Below are 26,711 nucleotides of genomic sequence, written 5' to 3' on the forward strand. Positions count from 1 at the left end.
CAATAATGAATTGAAACTTTGGCAAATGTTTTCTCCTTTGTTAAATGAAAATAATTCCAGCTTCCTCATCTGGCTCGTGGGAAGTAAGTGAGGTGATATAAGTGTGAACTTGGTGATATGTGAAGAATACACAGATGCTGACTGTCTGTCAAAAGGTGTGTTTTATTCCAAGGTCTGCCTGGCGTCTACTTCTTTCAAAAAAGTCTCTTCAGTCTGCCTTTCAGAAATTCTGAATTATGTTTGTTTTTCTTTACTCTAAAACATGATGTCCCCTTGTGATTGATGGATGCCTGTGTGTGTTACCAAGCCCACTGGATACCTTGTAGTGTATTTCACAAGGTTTAACACCTTGAGCAGGGAAAACCCAAGGGTAAAAGCCTGTGGAATGTTGTTGATGGTGCATGGAAGGCAGGGTGTTGTTGGAGCTATCACTTGTCAGCCAAAAAACAGAGACTGTGAAGTCGGAGTGTCCAAAAACAGCCGGGTGTTAGAACAGCAAGTTCTGCAAAGCAATGGAAGCTGTTTTTAGGTACTGTTAAGATTGAAATGAGTTATAGCAATGTACGGCATAATCTAATGGTGTCTCCCTTTATTCCTTACTAGGCTCATATTGGCAACTTATTAACATCAAAATTCTTCAGTTACAAGGATTTTGACACTTTACTGTATACATGTGCAGCAGAGTTTGACTTTATGGAGAAGGAGGTAAGATGGGATTTATCCTTTTCTTTCCTTAGGTTTTGGTTCATTCAATTTTCATAAAGGGTGCTCCTGTTATTCAGATTCTTACTTCTGTACTCTTATCTCAGTTTGAAGGAAAAGGAAAACCTTGCAGCTTACACCAAGATGTTCCTGTTTACATTAGTACAGCCTCATGAAATACGTGATCTCTTCTCATTTTGATAATTTAGAAACATGCGTTCAGCCTAGCAATAGTTTTTAGGATGAGTAAACACAGAAGCATTTCATGTTGCTTCCTTTCAAGGATAGCATTGATTCAGTGAAACTCTCAAGCTTTTCAGTTTCCACTTGCTTTGTGATTGTTTGAATCATCTCATTGATTTGAAATATCATTGAATACAAGTTTTTCATTCCAACAACATTTGTCTTTCTAAAACTGTACTCGTGTGTTTAGAAGGAAATCTGAGAGTAGTTTAGTGGATTGTGAGACAGAAGTCTGCAATATTCTTTATGTTGTTGAGCAAATGACTCTCATTCTTTGAACTGTAGCTTACTAGTTTCTGGTAGTATGCTACAAACAGATCTTGTGAGGATGAAAGGAGATACTTAGGAAATACCTTTGATATTTTAAGATGTTTCACATTAAATACTATTTTGTAATACTTTATGAGCTAGTTTGGTTCAAAGACATTTGTATATTTGTGCCTTTTGTGTGTGTGTGTGTATATATATATATGGGCCCTGTGACTGTGATTGTGGGCCATACCCATGTGGCCCTGATTTATGAGGATATTTAATTATCTCTGAGACATTTTTCTTGAAAACTCTGTGTGTGTGTGTGTGTGTGTGTGTGTGTGTATAGCTGTCCAGCAGCCCTCTGCTGACACAGTCATTTTCCCTGACCCCCACGGGGCAAGCCACTGAATTGCAGACCAGTTGGACGAAAGTGTGCCACATGGCAGATGACTCTCTACTCCAGTGACTTATCAGTCTTCATTTCCTGTGTTCTGGCAAGTGGTTTTGACACATAATGGCTGATAAAAAGTGTACAAGTGATAATGTTAAGCCTGCTGAAAGAAAATAGGGAAACGTATCTTACAGAACATTAAAATGCATGCCTATAGCAGATCAAGACTCCTACAAGGAGATGGTAAAGAAAGTATAGGCATCAACAGAGAAATTAGGGCTCAGTGTGAACATTATTGAAAATAAACATGCCACTACATAGCCTTGAGAGTGTGAATCATCAGTTATGTAACAGAAGAAATAGTTCACTAAGGCCTAGCATGGCTTCAGCCAATTTGAAGAAAGTGGCACAGCTGTGTCCAGCCTGCCATTCCTCATCTCCATAGGTGTCTTCACAGGGACTGTGCTGTAAGGCAGAGCACAGTGCAGGTTCAGAGAGAGGGTGTCTGTCGCATGGTGGGAAGAGGGAACAATTTAACACAGCATCATACTGGTGTGGAAAGACACTTAAGATGTATAATAGGGTAAGCAACATGCTGTGATCTTATTGAGCTATAATTAGCACACATAAAGTGTCAGCAAAATTTAACACTGGTTTTCTTTTTTTTGGTGAAGAGGTAATTAGTGATTAACTTTATTTTGTAATTTGCGTCTTCTAAATTTTCTATAGTAGTCATATTTTAATTGAACTGTACTGTTGAAAGATAATAAAAACCAGTGAGGAAGATCTTTGCATTTTAGATATGAAAATGGAAAGCAACAGTATTTAAAGTACACAGATATCAAAACAGGAACATTATGGCCAAAAACAGACAATGCTGGGTAGACCCCATGTGTATGTGCTTAACTATGTTTTTGTGTATGTACTTGGTATGAAATGAAGAGAGCAGAGAGCACCACAGCTAAACGATGAAAGATGCATTGTTTCATGAATATTATTTGAAAAATTGAATTGGGGTGGGAAATCAGGTTAAAGCTTTGTATCATATGCCAAACTTCATTTCAGTTGATGTGTTAAATATAAATGAAGCTTGAAAAATTTGAGAAATATTTCTTAACTTCATATTTTAATGAGCATCATATTAGTACAAAATGCATATGAGAATGATTAATAGATTTGCCTGCATATAACTTAAAACTGTTACATGTACAGTTTTATACACTAAATGTTATAAAAATTAAAATCAAATAACTAACTGGGATGATTCTTGCAATAAATCAATGAAGCTAGAGATTAATTAGTTGAGGAGATTGTTCAAATCAATAAAAAATTATCAAGGACCCTCACTCTTTCTCAGCACCAAAAGTACAGCCGCACGCTGTTCCCCTACCCACCTATGCAGAAATGGGCGAAGGACGTGAACATATACAGTCCATCAGGGAGGAAATACTGATAACTGATGAAAATGTGAAATTCATCATCTCCTTTATTTTTTCTCCATTTTCTAGTGTTCACAATGAGCGTATGTAACTTTTATTCTTAGAATAAAATCAATAATTATGAGCAATATTAAAATAAAATAATTTACAATTCCAGTAGAACAAGCATGTGCACACGTCTGTCACTGTGGTTTTTCCCTTTGCATTTGTTCTTTTTTTTAATTGAGGTGTTATTGCTTTACAACGTTGTGTTGGCTTCTGCTCTGCGGCAAAGGAGTCAGCTCTATGTATATGTACATCCCCTCCCTCCAGGACCTCCCCCGACAACCCCACCCCTCGAGATCACCACAGAGCGCTGAGCTGAGCTCTCCACTGTTAGAGCAGGTGCCCCACTAGCCTGTTTTATGCATAGTAGTGTATATTTGTCAGTCCTAATCTCCCAACTCACCCCACGCCCCCTTCCTCACACCCACTGTGTCCACAGGTCTGTTCTGTACATCTCCATCTCTATTTCAGCCCTACAGATGGGTTCATGGGTACCATTTTTCTAGATTGCACATGTATGAATTAATACATGATATTTGTTTTTCTCTTTCTGACTAACTTCATGCTAATAAACTTTTGGAATATAATGTTAAAATTGTTTGAGCTCTATTAAACTTTGTTAAGTATTTTTAACACAGTCTTTAAAAATACTTCCTTTTTAAAGAAAACGTCAATCTTACTATTTTTCTTATATTTATTGTTAGTTATTATTAGCAAATGTCTAATTTTTGAAATAATAAAATAGTTTGTTATATGTTTTTGCATGTTAAAACAATTTAAAAATTACAAAATAGAAATATATATACTTTAAAATAGTAATATACAAATGTTTATAAAGGTAAATAGTAAAATAAAAATGTAAAAATCCTGTTTTTATTGGGATTTGTAGCTCATAAAGACTGCACTTTGTATAAATTATCAAAATTGCTTGTCTAATACAGAATAGAAAGTGAAAAAATTGGACTAAGGAGAGGGAAATCAGAAAATGCTACTTACCTTATGCTTTGTAGGATTAAAATGTACCAGTATTTTTAATATGGTTAAATCTAGCTTTCTGTTTATAAACAGATTGAGGAAAGCATGCATAATTTCATGTAATGATAAAAGATTACTTTTGTGAGGGAATGTGTTCATAATGAGCAAATTGATTGCAATTTAGAAATTTCAGGCCGAGAATTGTTTGAGACTGTGATCTCAAATTATTGAGAGGTGTATAGGATTGCAATGTGTAGGGCTTTTTTAGTTTAAAAAAAAATTTTTTTTTTGTAGTTTTTTACCTGTTACTGAAGAAAATGTAAAAATGTTTTACTCCTTTTATAAACATTGATCATTATTGTGTGTGTGTGTTTGTATCTGGACATCATACTTGTGATTTTTATTCCAGATAAAATGCACAGTAAAGCTCATGCCATTCTGCTGACCCTTGTTGAATATTGGGCTCTCTAGTTAGAATAGTACTGTACAAAAGTGAATAGTAATCTTTCTAGTTGCATTTTACACTTAGAAGTGTTTGGGAACTGTATCTGTTAGTGTTTTCAACTCAGCATTTTGGGGAAATTCATTTATATGGAAATGTATCTTCATTTTTATGGGAATCAGTGGGTAGATTGGTGAATGCACAGTTTCTTAACATGTTTTAAAATTCACTTGGTTCATGATTTGCAGTTTCATTTGAAATAACATTTTTCTCTAATGAAACACTTCTTTGAATTTCAGACTCCCTTGAGGTATACAAAGACATTATTGCTTCCAGTTGTTCTTGTTGTGTTTGTTGTAATCATTAGAAAGGTAAGTCTGTCCTTTACCTTATGAGTATTTTCTCATAATAAAACATTTTCTTTTTTCTTCATAGTAGTTACATATACTAGGCGACATGTTAACCTAACACAATACTTATATAGACTTATTGAAACACATTCTGTGTTTTCTTACTAATAGCCTTTGATGAATATTTATAAATCTTAAAAAATGTTGTGCTAGTTACCAACATAAAGTAAACCCAAGAAAAGGACACTTATATTTTGATAGTCATGTATTTTGAAAGATAAGATCAGAGAGATCATATTGACCCACATACAATTGTTTCTGTTTATGTAAATTATTACTCACTTTTAACTTTTATGTAATATTTTATTAAAATATTTAACATATGCCTTTCTAAGTCATTTGTGCAGTATTCATTAACTTCTGGATAGAGTTTATTATTAATCAAAAGGAAAAATAAAATATTAACAATGTATTACTAAACTCAATGAAATAGTTAGACTCCCAACTTGGCTTTGATAATGAAATCTTAAGTCCAGATATAAATCAGGCCAAGGAAGTTCCAATTTTTATCAAAGAGCGGAGTAATATTCTTTTTTCTTCTTAAGAGTTAGTGAACTTTATAACTACAGATGTTTTAAGTAATTGACTTTGGATTAGTCTGTAATTGAAAAATAAATGACACACCCTAAAGGTTTTCCAATTCAGAGCTATTATTTCTGTGTTAGTACAACGTCATGTATTTGTGGAATATTCTGTATTGTAATTATTATTCACATCATATATTTATAATCTTTCTAACTATTTCACATACCTTATTTCAATTGGTTCTTCAATAACATTCTAGGGTACAGATATTATTATTTCCATTTTGGCAAATGCAAAATTGGAAGGTCGGAGAGGTTGTTACTGGCCTCACATCATCTCCATTAAAAAGCAAGGGAAGAGTGAGAATCAGATGGCCCCTTTACCCTCCTCTTTGGGCATCATAGTTATTATTCCTATATAGTGTATAGTTAAGTAGAGGCACTACCAAGACCCTGAACATGGTGGAATTCACTAAAGGTGAATTAGAAGCTGAAAGGTCAGGTTTCAAGACCCTTCTTAGTCAGGAAGATTATTTAATCCTTCTGAGCCTGTTGTTCATTCATAACATGATAATAAAACCTATCTGAACAGGGTTGGTTAGAGATATGATTAAGTACTATGCAAATGTAAGATTTTGTTGTCATAATTACTATTTCTGAGTTACTTCTTATCTCCATACTTCTGTATTTTAAAGTAAGTAAAAGTTTGAAAGTCTAGAAAATATGTTACTTGAAAATTTTTTTCCAATACAGCTGTTATAAAGTGTTTAAAAATTTATTTGCAGGTCATTAGTGACATGTGGGTTGTCTTAACTAAACAACAGACACATATAAGGTAAATATGGCATTAATGACTTTGTTACTTCCTCCAGTTTATTAACTAGGTATTTATAATGTATTAATTTTATAGTTATGTGTTGTGCATACAACATTTGATAACTGATGTTTCAGTTGTTGGCATCCCCCTTCTCTGCTTTTATTCTTATTCCCTCTGTGAGCAGAGCCAAGCACATCACTTGCTTGTCTCTTAAGTCCCATCCGTATGCTCTGACAGTAGCCCTACACTTACTTCTACTTGAAGGACACAGCTTTGTGCTTCAGTTTGTCAGGTAAAGCAAATTACTCTGCTGATGGTTTTAGGACCAATGGACAGCCTTTTGACAGAAAAAGAGGGGAATGTAAAAGTGGACTCATACCTCACTTTTTACATAAAATAAATTCCAGATGGATCAAATATTTAAATATAGAGAAAAATTAAATTCCCAAATAAACCAAGAGTTTATTACAATGTTAGGGTTAGAGGCCTTGTTAAGAACGGCATAAAACCGATAAGCTAGAAGGAAAGGTTGATATGGTTGACCAGATAAATTCTTTGGTAAAATACTGTAAGCATTGTTCAAAGCAAGTACAACTTGGAAATATTTGCAGATCATAACAAGGTAATAATGACCATGACACATAAAGAACTTCTATAAATTAACAAGAAAAATACTAAAAACCCATTTGAAAAATGAGTGAAAGGTACACACAGGCAGTTGAGAAAACACGTTCCCATTTTCCCTTTCCCACTACCCTCATATCCCACTCATCTCTTTTGTGCTCTTTGATCATGAAAATCGGTTTCCTGCCCTTGCAGTGGTTGTGCCCTAAGCCTGTAATTGTGCCCCTGCTTCCCACAGCCTGTCTTGGCATGACTCAGTTCTCTAATCCTTGCTTAAATGTCACCTCCTATCAGAAGCCTTTTCTGCCTATCATCTCTGAGTAGATCCCGTGTCTCCTGGCTTGTTATTCTCCACCATCACACCCTTTTTCTTTCTCTCAGCATTTATCACCCTGTGTTTACAAACTGCTGTGTTGTTGCCTATATCTCCTGAAAGGGGGATGGCCATTTCTGTTCAATTCAGCAGTTTATATGCAGTGCCTGGCATATGAGGAAAGAATAGTAGTTGAGTGATAAAGACTTGTGCATGAGTAAATAGATACATGAAAAAGTGCTCAGTCCCATGATAATGTGGAAACCTTTTTACTTGTCAGGTTTGTAAAAATTAATCCAGTGCTTCCAAGGGTGGGAGGGCAGTTTGGCAATAAAGCAAAACATTTGGTGGGCCTGTCCTTTAACCCAGTAGTTTCACCAGTGCAAATGTGTCCCCTAAAAACTTTCATAAAAATGCAGAGGTGATGGTATAGAGATGCCCACTGTGGTGGTGTGTATAATGTGAAAATGAAAACAACCAAAGTATTCAGTAGTACAGGATTGGTTTAATTATGACCCAGTCAGAAAGTAGAATTCTTTACAGAGATATTTCATCATATGTCCTTGAATTAAAAATTACAAAACATATAAAGGATGATTATACTTTTATTTTAAATTTGAAGATTTTATATGTTTATTTGTATATAGGAGGGATGTGGAAAGATAAAACTTGTAATTATTAGTAGGGGATGGGATTAGAGGATGGAGTAAAGGAAGTTTTAATTCTAGTTTCATTCTTTTGTGGGATTTTTTCAGGGGCAGTAGAGATTGTTGAATTTGTGTGTCTATATATTTTCTTTTATAACACACAGAGCCTTATATATTGTTCTTTAACCTACACCCAGTGATAAATTACTGCATGCACTCTTGAGACAATCCTTGTTCTCATTTAGAAGCAATTTATTGTAACTGTACCCTTGCTTCTACCTGACACCTTTGAGGGCTGGGGAAAAGGAAAAAGCTTCTAGTACATAAAGCCAAAATTTATCTTCGATTGAGATGAAAAATTTTTAAGAGCTCAGGAAAGGGCTAAAGGTTATAACTATAATATGCATCTGGAAGAGAAAGGTAGAACATTTCACAGAAACAAGAGAGTCTTTTCAATAATAACTCAACTATAGAAATAATTATAGAAAAACACTGAGCTTCATGGGGCTTTCAGTCTAGGTAGGATCAGAGCTTTTTGGAAAGGAGAAAGGCACATTGACATTTCGTTTTGCATTAAGTACCAAAGTCATATGCCAATATAAGAAGGAAAGGGGTAGGATACACATTTTAATTCTCAAGATGTGAGTACCACTGTCTCCTTTATTCAGGGACCTTGGGGTTCAAGGAGGATAAAGACAGCATGATGAAGTAGAAAATGTATTGATTCTGAAACCAGTCAATATACAGACCTGGCTTTGCTGCTTACTAGCTCTGTGACTTGCTTTCCTTAGCTGTCAGTTGGGATAATAAATAGTTGTAAGATCAGAGTTAATGTAATGTTAATTGTCATATTAACATTCTAGGTACTTAATAAATGGTAATGGATAATTTGTACTTGGAACGAAAGAAGAATAAAGGAGGACCTATTCACTTCCTTCGTTTGCCTAATATATTTACTCTTTGCTAGTACATCAGTAATTTTGAAACCAAATCGTCCAATCAGATTTTATGCTACCCAGATTACCTAGATTGGGGGTTAATTGAATCATTTGTTCATTCATTCAAAAAAAAAAAGATTGAACTGTATTTGCTAGGCATTGTTCTAGGTCTTGAAATATTTCAGTGTTTAGGATAGAGAACACATGTGTTATCAAGTTGTATATTTGTATCTCTGATCCAGACTTCTCCCTTGAACTTAAGATTTATACATAGACTCACTGTTTGTCATCTCTATTTGGGTGTCTGGTAAGAATCTCAAATTCTGTGAATGCAGTACTGAGCCTCTGAATGTGCTTCCCTGTCAGCACACTTCTGCTGGATCTTCTTCATCTCATTTTCCTCCTGGCTCCCTCTTCTCTAATCATGCCGTCTTTACTGTCAGCCTGGAGGGAGCCTGCTACCATGAGGCTTTGTCTTGTCTGTTCTCTCTGCCTGAAGTGCTCTTCCATTGGGGATCCTCAGGCTCAAATTCTTGGGTCCTCAAGGCTTTGCTCAGAGTTCACTCAGTTGGTGACCACACGGATTAATATATACCACCCTGGACACCCAGTACTCCCTGCATCTTTTCCCTGGTTTCCTTTTTTCTGCACAGTATTTATTGCCATGGAATGTTTGCTTATTTGCTTTCTATTTGTCTCCTTCAGCTTATATGTAAACTCTGGGGCACAGTTTTTTTTTTCCCCCATCTTATTTGCTGCTGTGTCTTCAGTGTTCAGTGAAATTGAGTGGATGGATGGATTTGTACCCTGTCCTCCTGAAGGATTCTTTTCAGTAGGGAGAGTCAGAGGATAATCAAGTAAACCTATAAGTGAACATTTTATTTTCTATGAGAAGATAAAACAGGGAAATAGAGTGTGAGTGATCAAGGTGGGAGGCACTGAATATGGAAGTCAAAGGAGCTGTCTGATGTTTTAAGGCATAAAATGAGTCTAGGGTAACGGAGCACAGTTGGTCAAGAGGGAACACGGTAGAAGGTGAATTTCAGGGGTGAAAGATGGAGACCATCTAAAGAAGAATATGTGTAATTACCAAAAACAAAAAAAACCCCACAGCCAACTAGAAAGTCTTAAGAATGGCATATCTGGATTCCCATTTTTGAAATTTGCTCTCAGTGCTTTGATGAGACTCAACACAGGGTTGGGGTGCTGGGAAGAGGACTGGAGTGAGATGTGGGGAGGATGGGCCTATAAAGATGTATCCTTTCTTAGGAAACTAAAACCACCAAACAAAACTAAAGGTGGCATTTTGTGGCTATTTTTTGTTTCAGAACTGCTGCTGTACAAAAGTCTTGTGTGTGGCTTCCTATATTGTGTCTGTGGCAGTTATAGTTTACGTGGGAGCCAAGGGGCTGCTGGGGACAGGAAGCAGGGCTATGGGACTGTGAGGGCTTCAGAGTTTCTTTCCACTCCCTGCTTTGTCAGGATATTACCTGTGAGGTATGTGATACATGGCAGCCAGCGAGTCCTGTTGGCCTAAAAATACCCATGTAGTCAGATATGTGGGATGTGCAAAATAAACTGTTTTAAAAGACTGTAGCACTAGTTTGGTTTATAACTTTTAGTTGTTTTGGTTTACACGTATGTGTCCTGAGGGAATATTATAGAAGTTGTAAAACTCATATTTGTCAGGTAAAAATGCACATGATTGAAGTGCTTCAATGGTGATTCAATGGTAGTATTTCTTTTTCTATTTCAGAAAACACCAGTTTGATCATGGAGAGGTAAAGACTTAATATTACCAAAATGTGCCTTGTTTTAATGTTTATATATGCTTGGACTTTTCTTTCTAGTTCATTTTCTGACTTTATTGGTAAGTCACTAATCATCTTCAAAATAGGCCTGTATGTGTTTTTATGAGAATACTTCAAACATGACCATTCATTTGTTAAAATAGCTAGCTAGGAAACTCACTTGGTCTGTTCTGATCATCGTCAGGGTAATAGCAGTTCACTGCTCGGGTCCATTTAGGCACTTTTGCAGAGTATCTTTCATGTGATTGGAGATCATTTTCCTCTCTGTTCACCTTGCCCAGAGGCCTCAGAGATGTGACTGGTTGCTGTTCCCATTTCTTGGTGATTCAGCCTGTTTCTTTTTAAGTGAGGTATAATTGACATATAATGCTAGTTTCAGATGTACAACATAATGATTTGAATTTGCATACCTTGTGGATTGATCACCACAGTAAGTCTAGTTAAAATTGTTACCATACATAGTTACTCAAAATTTTTTTCTTGTGATGAAGACTTTTAGGAACCTCTTTTGTTGAGGTCCTTTAATGGACCGAAACCTGGTGGTCCAGAGTCCACGATGAGAAAGTGAAAGAAGGAAAGAGGCTACTATTCCCTGAGTTATGCAGCCGGCCTTTGCGTTCCAGGGAATCAGCCAGAAATAGAGAGAGAGAGAGAGAGAAAGAAAGACATGGGGACCCAAGCTCTGGTGGAACAAGGATGCTTTATTGAATTCTGCAAGAGTATATATACTGTAATACAAGGTAACTTCAGATAAAGATCAAGAGACCAGACTTTACAAGTTACCAAGGAAGCAAGGAGCAATAGAGGCCATAAGGCCAAAAGGCGATCCATATCAAAAGAGGGTCGTAAATAATCCCTTTCACCAAATGGAAAAGCTAATGAAGGAAATCCTATGCCAGCATCCCATCTCTTTGATCTCTGTCCTGGGAGAGGCTTGCCTGTTCCTCTCACTGGACATGGACAGATAAGGAACTGAGGGCTCAAGAGAGATAGGAAACAGCACACAGGAATCCTACTGTTAGACATTCCCTGACACTCTTTCTTAGCAATGGCATGGTGACTATAGGTGCTAACACTGTATTTCATATTTCCACCTGGTTCAGAAGTGTGGGTTTTGTTAACCCCAGGCTTGATTCTGAGTGGAATTATAGGTCCACTTGCCTTAAGGATTTTATTATTTTAGCCCTCTAATAAAATGGAGAAGTTTGAAAGTGAATTTTAAGACTTGTTTATTTCAGAAATCAAAATATTGTTTCTAAGAAAAAGTACATTTGTCTAGTATATTCACCAATTTAACAATATATTCTTAAATATTAGGAGTATGTTCTCTGTCTTTCAGCTGGTTTATCATGCATTGCAACTGTTAGCATATACAGTCCTTGGTGTTTTAATTATGAGACTAAAACTCTTCTTGACACCCCACATGTGCATTATGGCTTCCTTGATCTGCTCAAGACAGGTGAGGTGATTGTTATGTCGGTATTATAGCTGCTGTGATAATTTTACCCCAGCCTTTGTTATTAAGTGGCTCTAAAATAGTATTGAATTGCCCATAGTTCTTTAAATTGTTATAATTGAAGTTCTTCATGGTTTTGTTATAATCTTTCCAAAGGTTAAGGGTCAAAGCAGATCCTTTATCCATTTAACTTCTAAAATGGTCCTAGGCATACAATAAACACTGATTCAGTGCAGGCTAAATTCATGAATGGTAACTATGTAGATATTGACAGAAAGCAGTGATTATACAGGGGCCCACACTCAGAAGGACTCTGCACCTAGATTGATGGATTGCTATTCGCTGCTTTGAACTTCTTAAAAATTGTCAGACAAGGAAACCATGTTTTTATTTTGCACTGAGTTTGGCGCATTATTTAGGTAGGCCTGACCTTACTGGAACCTGGAAGTAGAGAGAGCAAATTGAGAGAAGAATTTCTTAAATCATGTCCCACCTATATAAAGCTAATGGTAGAATTCTTTTGACCCCTCAGGTTATTGTTTCTGGAACTTTCCCTTCGAATTATTAGTCCTGTATCTGGGATGCTAGCAGAGACTGTATTCTTCTCTGGAAAGAACTTTTGCTTATTTCAGGCTGCAGCCTGCTTTGTACTAACCATTGTCAGTGTGTCCTTAATTTGATTTCAGCTATTTGGATGGCTCTTTTGCAAAGTGCATCCTGGTGCTGTTGTTTTTGCTGTGTTAGCAGCAATGTCAATACAAGGTTCTGCAAATTTACAAACCCAGTGGAATATTGTAGGGGAATTCAGCAATTTGCCACAAGAAGAACTTATAGAATGGATTAAATACAGTACTAAACCAGGTAAAAAAGTCTTATTATTTAGTTGTGGTTTTCCCTATGGTTTTATATACAACTACACAATCCTCAACTCATGTTACTTCCAATGGTTTTAATCTTTCTAGGAAACCCTGTTTCTCGATTATCCAGAAAGAGAGAGATGTTAATCTTGCTTATGAAATTTGCAAAAGAAATGTTGTAAATATTTTCTTAATAATTTATTTCTCTGTTTTCCATAAATTCTAATTTTTTCAAAATATATCCAAAGTTTTGCATGGCACAGTTTAAAATGATTTATGATATGCTTATTTTCCTGATTAATTTTTAATCTCAGTCCTTCACATTCCTTCTTGAAATGAACTCAAGGAATGTGATACTTGATTCATGTATCCAAAGGGAACTTTTTGTTGTGATCTGAATATCAAGTGACTGAATATTAAATCATCTTCTAGAATTCCTTGGTGCTGTAAAACTTCTCTAGTCAATGTGTTACTTCTTCTTATAATCAGGAAAAGACACTAAAAACAACCAACCAAGAGAAACAGAAACCTTCAGTGATGAGGCTTTGTCTTGAAAATATTTCATCCAGACTTGGTTGCTGACCACCCTTTTATCAGCTACCCAATTCATTCTGGTTCTGTTACTGAATCTTTACGTCACGATTCAGACCTCAGCTTTTTAACCTGGGAAGTAACTGAGCTGACCAGAGGGAGACTCCTTGTCACGTTCCCCAGGTGTCTTCCTAAGACCTTGGTTCCTGCTTTGCAGATGCAGTGTTTGCGGGTGCCATGCCCACAATGGCAAGTGTTAAACTCTCCGCACTTCGGCCCATTGTGAATCATCCACATTATGAAGATGCAGGTTTAAGGTTGGTACACAGTTATCACATTGTTGAAAACAAGTTTTTCATACAAATGCAAAATGAGTGAGGGAACCAGCAGTATAACAAAAAGTGTTTCAAAAAGGATATGGTGAACTGGAGTATATAGAGGTTGGGGACATAGGATACTGAGATAACATGGTTAAGTTCAGTACAAACTGTTAAGGCCCCATAGGACAATAAAGCTACAGTCTTTGGGGTTCTCTTCTCTCCTTGGAAGCAAAAAGAAGTCACACAGTGTCTGTGTTATACAGGGCTCCAAAAAACCCAGGTCCTTATTAGTTATCATTACTTTTAAGTTCCTCCAGAAAATTCATTAGCTTATAGTTTTTATTAAGGTTTTCTCATAGGATATTTTTCTTGAATTCTGAGGAGTCAGTTAAAATGGAATCTAATTCAAGGATAGGTTTTATTTTTTATTCTCTAATTTTCACCAATATAGCCCTACTGGAATGATCATGTTTTTTGTTTCTACTATTTTTTCATAAGTTAGAATGTTGTGTTTTCTTTGAAAATGTTTGGTGCTCAGTCATGTCCAACTCTTTGCGACCCCATGGACTGTAGCCCATGAGGCTCCTCTATCCATGGAATTCTCTAGGCAAGAATATTGAAGTGGGTTGCCATTTCCTTCTCCAGGGAATCTTCCCAACCCAGGGATCAAACCTGCATCTCCCAACATTGCAGGCAGATTCTTTACTGTCTGAGCCACCAGGGAAGCCCGTGTTCTTTCTGAAAAGGAAAAAGATTAAATTTTCATATAATTTCTAGGTTGGTCCGCTAGTCATTTCCTAAGTGATTGGTGAATCTTATTAATATGTGTTATTTTATGTAACAGTGGGGCATACCTTTTATAAATAAAAAGCTTTTTCATTAAAAAATAAATTTTAGCAAACTAGTTTCTAGGGCAATTGTGTTGAATAAATTTAGTTTTTTGTTTTAATTTTGAATAAAATGGAGAGCCATTTAATATTAATTGTTGGTTATCAAAGTTCAGACTGTCATACCTTTAAAGTTAACAACAAACCTTTAAAGTAGTCCTGTAGTTGTCTTTGTGTAGCTCATACTCTTATCTGTGATAGAGTGATGGAAGATTTAAAACAAGCAATCAAACAAACCAAAAGACTGTTTGGAGATGAAAGGATTCATTAAATTGACCTTTTTCTCTCAGGACTCTTGTGCTACTTGTGCCTGTTTTGGTTGGCCTCCCCAAAGCCCCTGAGCCAGGACCTCTTGTGAGGAATGTTCTCTTGACCTGATTTTTCTATAGAGTCTTTCTTCTAGTTCCATTCCGTACTTCTGTCCAAATAGGTTGATTGCATTCTTTTGATCTTGAAAATCTTCTGCCCAATTATTTTTCTTTAAAGAGCCAGAACGAAAATAGTATATTCAATGTATAGTCGAAAAGCAGCTGAAGAAGTGAAGCGAGAATTGATAAAGTTACAAGTGAATTACTACATTCTGGAAGAATCGTGGTGTATAAGAAGATCCAAGTGAGTACTCAGCAACAGTACTTTATATTCATAAGACATTAAAGTTAATTCAGTCTCATGGCAAGTGCTTTACTTGTTATATGTGTGAAACATATATAATATTTAGCGAAGTATAAGCCGAAAAACCTTTCTGATAATTATTTGGAGTTTTTTTTCTTTTCATATCATTATCTATTTAATTTATAATGATTTGCATGTGCACATTACCTTTGCATGTGTACTTATTGATAATTTCCCAAATTGTTCGTACTTGCCTTTGATGTTTTTTTGAAAAACTCTAATTTAAAGTTGGATGTATTTTCTTTCAAAAGACTTGTAGAGTTAAAATCAAGTAGTGGAGAGTCTCACTGTAATGATGTCCAGCAGCTTTGTCCATGCCGCATCTCTGCAACTTATATCCTGGGACAGAGGGGCCCCTCTCCCAGCTTCACCTGAGAGCAGGGATCCCCCAGCGTCTGGGTCTAATGCCTGATGATCTGAGTTGGAGCTTTGTAATAATAGAAGTAAAGTGCACAATAAGTGTAATGCACTTGAATCATCCTGAAACCCTCCTCTGCCCTGCTTCTGTGGAATAATTATCTTCCATGAAACTGGTCCCTGGTGCCAAAAAGGTTGGGCAACTTCTGACTTAGAGTGAAACTTCTGTCTTACTGTTTGTATCTTATTTGAGTGGCAAAATGATTAACATTACAGCAACCCCTATTCTCCTGGGTTTATATTTTAAATTTTTTCTATTTTCACAGAGAAGTTCACTAAGCAGATTAGAACAATAAGAGTTGGTAAGATTTTAAAAGCAAATGTGAATTCTAAAGTAGACTATTTAGAAATGTTGCACTTGGGTGACTTGATAGCAAATGATAGCTTGCTATTAAAATACTGAAGCATCATCCCATAAGGAATATAGAAAGTAGTTTTTATCAGAAATCAAGGATATTTTATGGAACACTATTATTTTTTTTTTTTAATTTTCATTACTCTTTAAGTAAACAAATCTTCAGGAGATTGCTGTATCTGTGGCTTAATCAATCTCATTCACCGTGTATTTCAGTGATACACGAAGGTGTTAAGATAAAATGATTAAATATTGACTCAGGAGTAAAAATAGTTCTGAGGCAGTATCTATCAAGTGTTGCCCACAAGGAAACTCAAATAATTGTTTATTGTTGAATGATTTTCCAGTGAATATATCCCAAGTGACTGGAATTTAATCAAGATCTACAGAAAATGTTACTGAGTCATAACTGAGAAAATGCTCCATCTCTTTATGAACATAAGGATATGTATTAAACTTATATACATAACCTTTAACTTTGTTGTATAAGTTTAGGACAAAAAGTTGTAAGCGTCTCTCATAACAATTGGATGAAGACATTGTAATAAATGACATTTACCATCAGAAGGACTCAGTTTCTTGGCAGAGATTTCTGCCAGCATTGGGATCTTTACTGTCTCAGGGTTTACTTTCTGACTCTCAAGTTCAGTGATGCCAACCTGAAACACCTGCAAGTTACTGGAACATAAAAATTGTTTTGTGAGCTCTCTTCCCCAAGCAAGTGATGAACCTTGATTCAAGAGTCTTCATTTTTCCCTAGATCCATGCATATTTGAATATGTGAAAATTGCAGAGGCTGGCGTTCTTTATTCTAAGATGTTGAGGGACCTCCTTGGATTTGCATAATTGTAGTAGTCTCATGTTCTGATGGGCAGAGCACTGGTTTTTGTACACAAGAAAGGATCAAAAGACAAATTTAGGAAGTATGGCAATAAATCTCGCACACTGCACAAAGTCAGCAGTGAGTTAACTGACTTCTGATCATCTGCATTTGGAGCTCACCTCCAGGCACAAGGCTGAGAGTTGGGTGGGGTGGAGGATTGTGCTGGGCTTCCCCAGTTGCACTGATTACCCTTGTTTTGTTTGGGGCAGCAGGAGTGGAGGGAGAGGAAAAAGAAGAAGTGGCTTCCTCTCATCTGGTTTCCCCCTCAGTAACGAGACTCTCCATCTTCTACAGGATTATAAGTATCAGGAAATCTTAGGCAGGCGCACTCTGCTCAAAGCTTGAAACAAAACCCAGCTGTGCTCTCTGTTCTGACAGAGAAGCAAATGGAGGGTTCAGGAGAGGAAAGGGGAGAAGGACTAATACTCAGTACTCTTACTGTCACAGTAGAAGACAGTAGGCCAGAGCTGTCAACCAGAATTGGAACCTTCCTTCCTGCCTTGGCCCTCACTCTCCAATTCTGTCACGCCAGCCTAAGGCAGTTGTATGTGATTGGAAGAGAAAAATATGCCCAAACAGGGGGAGCAAATAGGGAAATAGTATAGGAGAAGAAAAGGAAGAGGGACTAATATCCACCTGGAGCTTAAACTAATATCTGCCATGGTGGGCACTATATATATGTACTCTCATTTACAAAGTGGCTTAATTGTGTGCTTGATTATTCTTGAAATACTTGATACCCTGTGTTCAAATACAAGTAAGAAAATATACTCAAATACAAGTTATAGATTCAGTTTTTAATTAGCTCCTTTTTTATTGTCCGTTCTCTGCTCTTTCTCATTAATTCCCATAATAGAGTTGACATAAAATTAAAATACATTAATTCAGAAGAAAATTATTGAGATTTCACTAATACTGTTTTAAAGACATAGCTGACTGGCCTCAGGAAACTTTAGAAAACCCAGACAAGGACTGAAGGATATTATACTTAGAGCTCACAAAGGCGGCTCTTTGCCCTCTTCTTTTCCTGAAAGCAGTTGAACTCAATAGCTGGTGCTTCATGTGTGTTTCATTCTCTACTATCATTGGCCTGCAGTATAATAACAGTTTGGCCTTGGTATGTGTGAGAAAATTAAAAGATAGAAAACCCAAGCCCAGTCATATTTTCATAGGTTAGTAGAATCTTATATCAGCGAGGGTGTGAAGAAAAGTGTGCACTGAACACTCTTTTGTGGGAATACTCACTGGTAATACCTTTTTGGAAGATAATTTGATAGACGCATAGTGAAAGTTGAATAGCGTTTTGACATGGTGATAGCACTGCTTCTAGAAACAGAAACTTAGCTTATAGAAAGATAAAGGCACAAAATTATTTATATCAGCATTGTTTTATAATGACAAAAATGAGAAACAATTAAGATATCTCTCCATGAAAGAGTGATTAAATAATACATAAAAGTACTACACCTATGAAAAAGAATAAAGTAGGTCTTTATGAAATGAGACTGTGACCACTTTTTATTGCTAAGTGAGGAGGCCCAGATTAATCTCAGTTTTGTAAAAGCAACCCAGGAGCACCTGTGAATATAAATGTCTGTGCTATGTTTTTGTGTGCTTGTATGTCTGAACATGAATAAAAAAGGTCGAGCAGAAAGCATGCTGGATTGTTTACAGAAGCACCTCTGAGGAAGGGCTTTGGAGGTGACAGTGGCTTCTACTTATTTATTTTGACATGTTCATATTTTGACACCTTTTGAGTGAAGGTTCCTTTTAAGTTAAAGATGTTATTGAAAAAGAGAAAGCATGTGCATTCCTGTCTAGTACTTGCCTCATGGTAAAGAGCAGGGTCATGGGGCTGCCAGTGGGAATTAAAGGGACTTGTTGGAAATGGTGTTTTCTCATATAAAGAAAAGTGAAGCAACTATGATAAAACACAAGCTGTTGTCAATCTCTATAATTTTTCCTTGGTTTTTCTGTTTTTTAACATTTTAAAAATGTAAAATTTGTGAAATCCCTTTCACTTTTTTTGTTTTTGATTGATATTTGGAAGAGTCCAGGCCAGTTGTCTTGCAAGAATGTCCCACATTTGAATTTGTCTAACTTATTCCACATTATTAGATTCAGTCTGGCAAAATTTGGCAAGAACACTGCATAGATGGTGTTGTGTACTTTCCATTATGTCACTTTGGGAGATACCTGTCACTTTGTTCTGTTATTGGTAAGTTTGGTAACTTGATTAAAGAATGTCCCCAACTCTCTCCATTTTAAGGAGACAAATGTCCTTTATAATCAAAGCCTTTCACCAGATAGTTCTTACATCCACTCATCCACTTCTTATGCTTTCCTGAATCAGTTATTATTAATACATTGGTGATTATAAAACAGGAAACATAATAGATTTGAAAATAATATATCAGTTACTGTTTAGTGGAGGTAAGAATGGATTTGGTAAATAATAAAGGGTCACTTTGTGTCTCCATGTCAGATTAGTTCAGTTTAGTCGCTCAGTCGTGTCCGACTCTTTGCAACGCCATGGACTGCAGCACGCCAGGCCTCCCTATCCATCACCAACTCCTGGAGTCTACTCAAACTCATGTCCATTGAGTCAGTGATGCCATCCAACCATCTCATCCCCTTCTCTACCTGCCCTCAATCTTTCCCAGCATCAGGGTCTTTTCAAATGAGTCAGCTCTTTGCATCAGGTGGCCAAAGTATTGGAGTTTCAGCTTCAACATCAGTCTTTCCAGTGAACACCCAGGACTGATCTTTAGGATGGACTGGTTGGATCTCCTTGCAGTCCAAGGGACTCTCAAGAGTCTTCTCCAACACCACAGTTCAAAAGCATCAATTCTTCGGTGCTTAGGTTTCTTTATGGTCCAACTCTCACATCCATACATGACCACTGGAAAAACCATAGCCTTGACTAGATGGACCTTTGTTGGCAAAGTAATGTCTCTGCTTTTTAGTATCCTGTCTAAGTTGGTCATAACTTTCCTTCCAAGGAGTAAGCGTCTTTTAATTTCATGGCTGCAATCACCATCTGCAGTGATTTTGGAGCCCAGAAAAATAAAGTCAGCCACTGTTTCCACTGTTTCCCCGTCTATTTGCCATGAAGTGATGGGACCGGATGCCATGATCTTAGTTTTCTGAATGTTGAGCTTTAAGCCAACTTTTTCACTCTTCTCTTTCACTTTCATCAAGAGGCTCTTTAGTTCCTCTTCACTTTCTGCCATAAGGGTGGTGTCATCTGCATATCTGAGGTTATTGATATTTCTCCCGGCAATCTTGATTCCAGCTTGTGCTTCCTCCAGCCCAGCATTTCTCATGATGTACTCTGCATATAGGCTAAATAAGCAGGGTGACAATATATAGCCTTGACATACTCCTTTTCCTATTTGGAACCAGTCTGTTGTTCCATGTCCAGTTCTAACTGTTGCTTCCTGGCCTGCATACAGATTTCTCAAGAGGCAGATCAGGTGGTCTGGTATTCCCATCTCTTTCATGTCACATTTTGGTAATTCTCAAAATATTTCAACTTTTTTCATTCTTATATTTATCATGGTGACCTGTGACCAGTGATCTTTGCTGTTACTATTGTAATTGTTTTGGGGGCACCTTGTACTGTACCCATGTAAGATGGCAAACTTGATGGGTGAATGTTGTGTGTGTCCTGACTGTTCCACCAACCAGCTGTTCCCCTATCTCTCTCCTTCTCCTTGGGCCTTCCTATTCTGTGAAACACAGGCCAACTAATAATTTTTCAGTGGCTTCTAAGTGTTCAAGTGAAAGGAAGAGTTGCATGTCTCTCACTTTGAAACAAAAATTATAAATGACTAAATTTAGTAAGGAAGGCATATCAAAGGCCAAGATGGGTCAAAAGCTAGGCCTCTTGTGCCAAACAGTTAGCCACATAGTGAATACAAAGGAAAAGTTTTTGAAAGAAAGTGCTACGCCAGTTAGTACATGAATTATAAGAAAGTGAAACAGCCTTATTGCTAATATGGAGAAAGTTTTAGTGGTCTGGATGAAAGATCAAACCAGCCACAACATCCCCTTAAGCCAATGACTAATTCAGAGTGAGGCCATAACTCTCTTTAGTTCTGTAAAGGTCGAAAAGGTGAGGAAGCCACAGTGGTAAAGTTTGAAACCAGCAGAGGTTGGTTCATGAGGTTTAAGGGAAAATCCATCTCCGTAATATCAGAGGACAAGGTGAAGCAGCAAGTGCTGATGTAGAAGCTGGAGCAAATTATTCAGGTCTAGCTAAGATCATTATTGAAGGTGGCTACACTAAGCAACAGATTCTCAGTGATGAAACAGCCTTCTATTGGAAGAAGATGCCATCTAGGCTTCCATAACTAGAGAGGACAAGTCAGTACCTGGCTTCAGATCTTCCAAGAATGGGCTGTCTCTCTGTAGTTAGTTCAGTTCTCAGTTGTGTCCAACTCTTTGCAACCCCATGGACTGTAGCACGCCATGCTTCCCTGTCGGTACCCAACTCCTGGAGCTTGATCTCTCTTATTAGAGGCTAAAGCCGCTGGTGACTTGAAGCTGAAGCCAGTGCTCCATTTATCATTCTGAAAACCCTAGGGCCCTACTGAACTATGATAAACCTACTTTGCCTGTGCTTCAAGCCTGGATGACAGCACAACTGTTTACAATATGGTTTCTGACTATGATAAGCTGTTACTAAGGGAAAAAAAGATGCATTTCAAAACATGACTGCTTGTTGACAACGCACCTGATCACCCAAAAGCTCGAACGCATGTACAATGAGATTAATGTTGTTTTCATGCCTTCTAACGCAGCATCCATTCTGCAGCCCCATAGTTCAACTAATTTCCATTTCGATGTCTTGTAATTTAAGAAATACACTTTGTAAGGCTATAGCTGCCATAGCCAGTATTCTTCTGTTGGATCTGGGCAAAGTCAATTGAAAACCATTTTGGGAAGGATTCCTGGGAAGAGGTCAAAGTCTCAGAGTTAGCAGGAGCTTGGGAGAAGCTGACTCCACCCCTCCTGGATGACTTTGAGGGGTTCAAGACTGTGGTGGAGTAAGGGACTGCAGATGTGGTGGAAGTAGCAAGACAGTTAGCTTTAGAAGTAGAGCCTGAAGATGTAACTGAATTTCTACCATCTCATGATGAAACTAGCAGATGAGAAGTTACTTCTTATGGATGAGCACAGAAAGTGGTTTTTTGAGATAGACTCTACTCCTGGTGAAGATGCTGTGAAGATTGTTAAAATAACAACAAAGGATTTAGAATATTACATAAACTTAGTTGATAAAGCAGCGGCAGGGTTTGAGAATATTGATTCCAATTTTGAAAAAAATTCTAATGTGGGTAAAATGCTAAAAACAGCATTGTGTGCTACAGAGAAATCGTTCATGAAAGAGAGTCCATTAAGGTGGCAAGCATCATTATATTGTCTTATTTTAAGAAATTTCCATAGCCACCCCAGCTATCTGCAACCATCACCCTGATTGATCAGTAGCCATCAACATTGAGGCAAGAGCCTCCATCAGCAAAAAGATTATGAAGCCTTTCACTGAAGACTCAGATGATGGTTAACATACTTTTTAGCATTAAAGAATTTTTAAATTAAGATATGTAATTCTATTGCACGCTTAATAGAATTCAGCATAAACAAAACATTTACATGCACTTGGCAATACAACTAAAAAATTTGGGTACTCACTTTATTGTAATATTTGCTTTATTGTGGTGGTATGGAACCAAAGCTGGGATCTCTTGGAGGTATCCTGTATAATTTCCTGCATCAGTATATGCAGTATATAATCTGCATCAGTATTCCTCTTACTTTGTGCTGGGCATCATGCTGGTACAATCTCCCCCTTAGTCCCTTACGTCATGGGTATGTCCCATTTTACCAATGCGGAGAGTGACATTGAGTGAACTACGCAACACCACATTTTTGGTAAGTAGCTGAGGCAGAATTCAACTGAGATCTCTTACCCCACCGCCTTAATTCACGTATATTATATGCCTTTTTCTTTCTTTATCATCACCTTTGCTGTGTTCACCTTGTTCTAGAAAGGATTTATGGTAGCTTAAATAAAAATAACTGTGATAGGGTTTTTTTTTTTTTTTTTAAAGAAAGCTAATTTATTTTAAGTGGAAAAAGAAATGAGGGTAGGAACATAAAAAGTGTGTTCCTTTATCTTCCATTATGTAACGTACAGTGATTTTCTTTAAATCTACACTTTAATTTTTCTAGGCCTGGATGCAGTATGCCTGAAATCTGGGATGTGGAAGATCCTGCTAATGCTGGGAAACCTCCCTTATGTAACCTCTTAGTAAAGGAGTCCAAGCCTCACTTCACCACTGTATTCCAGAACAGTGTTTACAAAGTCTTAGAAGTTATAGAGGAGTGACTGCTGCCTACAGAGAATTCCACCAGTAATGGTTTCCATGTTTTGCTAATAACTCATGCCTTGTTTTTAATTCAGATTCCCAAAACTTTTATAGGTAACTGTTTTCAAATAGAAAACGTCTTATTTGGTCAGTCTGAATGTAAAAATACTTATACTTTTATCAGTTGGTTACTATTTCAATGCACCCCTTAAAATTTGCTATGCAAATGAGTATATGCTTGTATTTGACTTAAATATTTGTCCTAAAGTGAGCAAAGCTACCTATATAAAAAAAATATGATGGGTCATAACAAGGGTGATGTGAAAATATAGTCACTTCTCAACTGTATAGGGGCTGATTTTACAGTTTGTGGACTATTAATGCCCCTTGCTTTGTTCTCTGCCTTTTGCTCTTGTCTTTCAAACATTTCAGTGATTATTGTAATCTCCTCAGTCATGTCAGCCCCTGTCATCAATTTCAGTAAGAATAGCTGGGGCAGACATGGATATTTGCTATGTAGACCTATAATTTATTTCCCTTCTTCACATTCTTTGTTCTCTGTTGCTCTGTTAATAAAGCATTTCCTGCCCGTTATAAACCCAAGTTCTTGGACCTAGTCATTAGGACCAGATTCCTATAACTGCCAACCATGTGGCATTAGTGTACGTTGGCCTGTCTGTTTCTTTTCAATATTCTGTGTCAAATAAGTGCTATTTACTCATTTAATTGCTTATCAGTTACTTATTCTTGGTTTAAAAAGTTTAATGACAATTGTGTATTTTTCTCATTTTTAGTAGTATTCGAATGTTTATATTTTAATAACTTTAAACCACTTAAAAATTTTCATGTATAATTGTTTTAAGAAAAGCTATTTTGAACAACCACAGATGCATCTAGCAACTAATGTATATGTGAGTAGATATAATTTATAGTGGAAGACTGTAGTATATGGTAATTTTTCTTTTATTATTAAGATACCATAAAATATGACTAGTTTTTTGGTCACACAGTAAATAAATAATGATAAATGAATGGAGTTTTTATATTTTACTTTTAAAATTGCCTGTCTTTAATAAGACGAAGCCTTAAACCTTATGTTATAATTTTTGTTTCAAAAACCATCATTTCAGTAAGAGGGACTAATATATTCAGTCTTCCTCTTTACTTTTTTCTTATCTGTTTATTTGTATCTTGAAACTTTTCCAACCTGCTTTAAATTCCTAGTATGAATTTTTGTTTCTTAGAAGTTAATTTGTGTGAAATGAGATTCTACAAAACAGTGAACCCTCATAGTTCTGAGAAATGGTTTTAAGATTTAACGTTCTTAGCAAACCATGACTCTGGCAGACGACACGTTTAATTACACAGTGTTCTCTTTATTAACCGCAGGCAGATTAACCTCATTGTGGATTGTCCTTGAGACCTGAGTCCTCGGGGCTGGTTTCCGGTGCCCGCTCCGGGGAGCCACTGAAGAGCTCTTCTCTTTCTGCCTTCTCTCCAGAGCCCAAGGACAAGCCTGGTCTGGGGGAAGCACTAGCTTGCTTAGAACAGACAGCTGCCAAGACAGCCCAGGCGGAGGCACGTGCAGCCCCCAGCCTGCCCCAGAGCCCGCCTTTCCCAGGGAGCCTCCTGCTGGCCGAGATGGTCAGTGACTTCAGGTGCCTCTCCCTCTTTCTTGCTCACTGGGTGACTAATTTCTTGGTCTTGGTCTTCAGCCAGTTTTAGAAAACAAGGAAGCATCTGGGGAGTTTGGATTAGGAGTAGAATTTAAGCAGTGATGCAGCAATGCAGAAAAAAGGGAAGCGGGCACTTGAGGCCTGAGAGGATGAAAGCCAGCATGGGTGGGAGAGGAGAAGTGTGTGATCTGCTCTATTTCCCACTGTTTCTCACAGAAGTGTGTTTTGTACATCCAGCAGTTCCTATTTTTTTTAACTTTACTTTTAAAGTCATTCTCTATTTTTCCCCACCTTTAAATAATCCCCTTCCCAGTAAGTTTACATGTAATTATTTGAAATTCCACATAGGAAAAACATTAAAATAGTGTTATAACTGTCTTATATGCTGGGAAAAGATAAAAGTAGTCAAATTAGGGTTTTTTTTTTAATTATTATTTTCAGAAGACTCCTTTCATAGCAGTATTTATTCATGTAGCTCCACCAGCAAGCTATGATTATGTTTTAGGCCAGTCAGTTTAGAACAGACGCCCTGGGCTACGCTGCACACTCGGCCTTGGTCACATCTGTAGCAGGCGGTGCTGAAGGTTATAAATATCTTTTATGGCAACACAGAGTAGTAGTAGGTTCGATATACATGATAAACAGTATTAGAGCTCAGTATTTTATGCATTTTTAGCATTTAAAAATATTTTTGCTTTAGTGTGAGGAAGGTTAGGATGGGCAGGGCAGTGACAAAAATAGCTATTGCTATGACATTAGGAAAGGGAAAAAAAAGTTGGGACAGTATTCCTAAAAAAAGATAAGCCTCTTAAAAGTGCTTAGTAGAAACAGTGTAGTGTTAAAATAGGACAATGATACTAAGGAGAAAATGAAAGAATGTTATCAGGAGTAAATTGATAATGCATACGGGAATCGTATTTTTATGAATTTTATGCCAGTTGTTTACATGTACTATGTATGTTAAATAAAAAAGATCATGAAAATATGGAGAGTGTTTTTTTTTTATTCTTATTTTCATTTCCTTCTTAGCTGTACATATGTTTAGCCTTATTCTGTAGTCAGATAACCATGAACTGGTCTGTGGCAGATTGCAGTCCTGATAAAGAGGAAGGATTAAAGGTCCATGGAGCTACTCAAACCTCTTTCTCAGTGGTGGAATAGCTGTTAAGGTTCCCCACACTCTTCTCGTATTTATGGCATTATATACACTTACATTACTTTATTGTTTATGTCAAGGGACACAATCATTTTTTAAAGTCATATTTTCAGGGTAATTCCAGAGTTGCTGAAAGCTTCTTTTCGTAGTTTAAACCACAGATTGGCCTCATGACATTTTCTAAATTATAACTCCTTGTATTAGTTTGATACAAGCATCAACTTAGTTTTTTTTTTTTTTTAATCTGCTAGGAGGCAAGACAGGTTAGCTTAATTCATGCCTCTGTAAGTTTTTACACAGTAATACCTTCATTCTCTGACATGTTTGAGAAGAGTGATTCTCAAAGGTAGTGTGAGAATCAGAATCAGCTGGAGGGCTTGTTAAAACAGACTACTGCACCTCACCACAAAGGTTTCTGATTCATAACAAAGGTTGGCCTAAGGTGGTGCTATGATCTGAATGTTTGTGTCCCCAAAATTCATATGTTAAAACCCTAATCCCCAAGGTGATAATACTAGGAGGTGGGGCACTTGGGGTGATTAGGTCATGAGGAT

The 26,711-nt window shown here is 36.9% G+C and overlaps 1 protein-coding gene across 1 annotated transcript in view; it reads left to right on the forward strand.

Annotated features, from left to right (window-relative positions):
* The window catches only part of DPY19L1 (dpy-19 like C-mannosyltransferase 1), a 93,282-nt gene extending 67,294 nt beyond the window's left edge, over window positions 1-25,988 (forward strand). The window contains exons 14-23 of the mRNA XM_043463224.1: window positions 604-705; window positions 4,789-4,860; window positions 6,209-6,258; window positions 10,519-10,543; window positions 11,913-12,032; window positions 12,716-12,890; window positions 13,635-13,734; window positions 15,111-15,236; window positions 23,189-23,370; window positions 24,715-25,988. Of these exons, the coding sequence (XP_043319159.1) occupies window positions 604-705; window positions 4,789-4,860; window positions 6,209-6,258; window positions 10,519-10,543; window positions 11,913-12,032; window positions 12,716-12,890; window positions 13,635-13,734; window positions 15,111-15,236; window positions 23,189-23,345 (927 nt within the window). The 3' untranslated portion in view covers window positions 23,346-23,370; window positions 24,715-25,988. The remainder of the gene's footprint in view (window positions 1-603; window positions 706-4,788; window positions 4,861-6,208; window positions 6,259-10,518; window positions 10,544-11,912; window positions 12,033-12,715; window positions 12,891-13,634; window positions 13,735-15,110; window positions 15,237-23,188; window positions 23,371-24,714) is intronic.
* The last annotated feature ends 723 nt before the right edge of the window (window positions 25,989-26,711 follow it).

The sequence above is a fragment of the Cervus canadensis genome, chromosome 3 (assembly GCF_019320065.1).
Source record: "Cervus canadensis isolate Bull #8, Minnesota chromosome 3, ASM1932006v1, whole genome shotgun sequence".
NCBI lineage: Eukaryota > Metazoa > Chordata > Mammalia > Artiodactyla > Cervidae > Cervus > Cervus canadensis.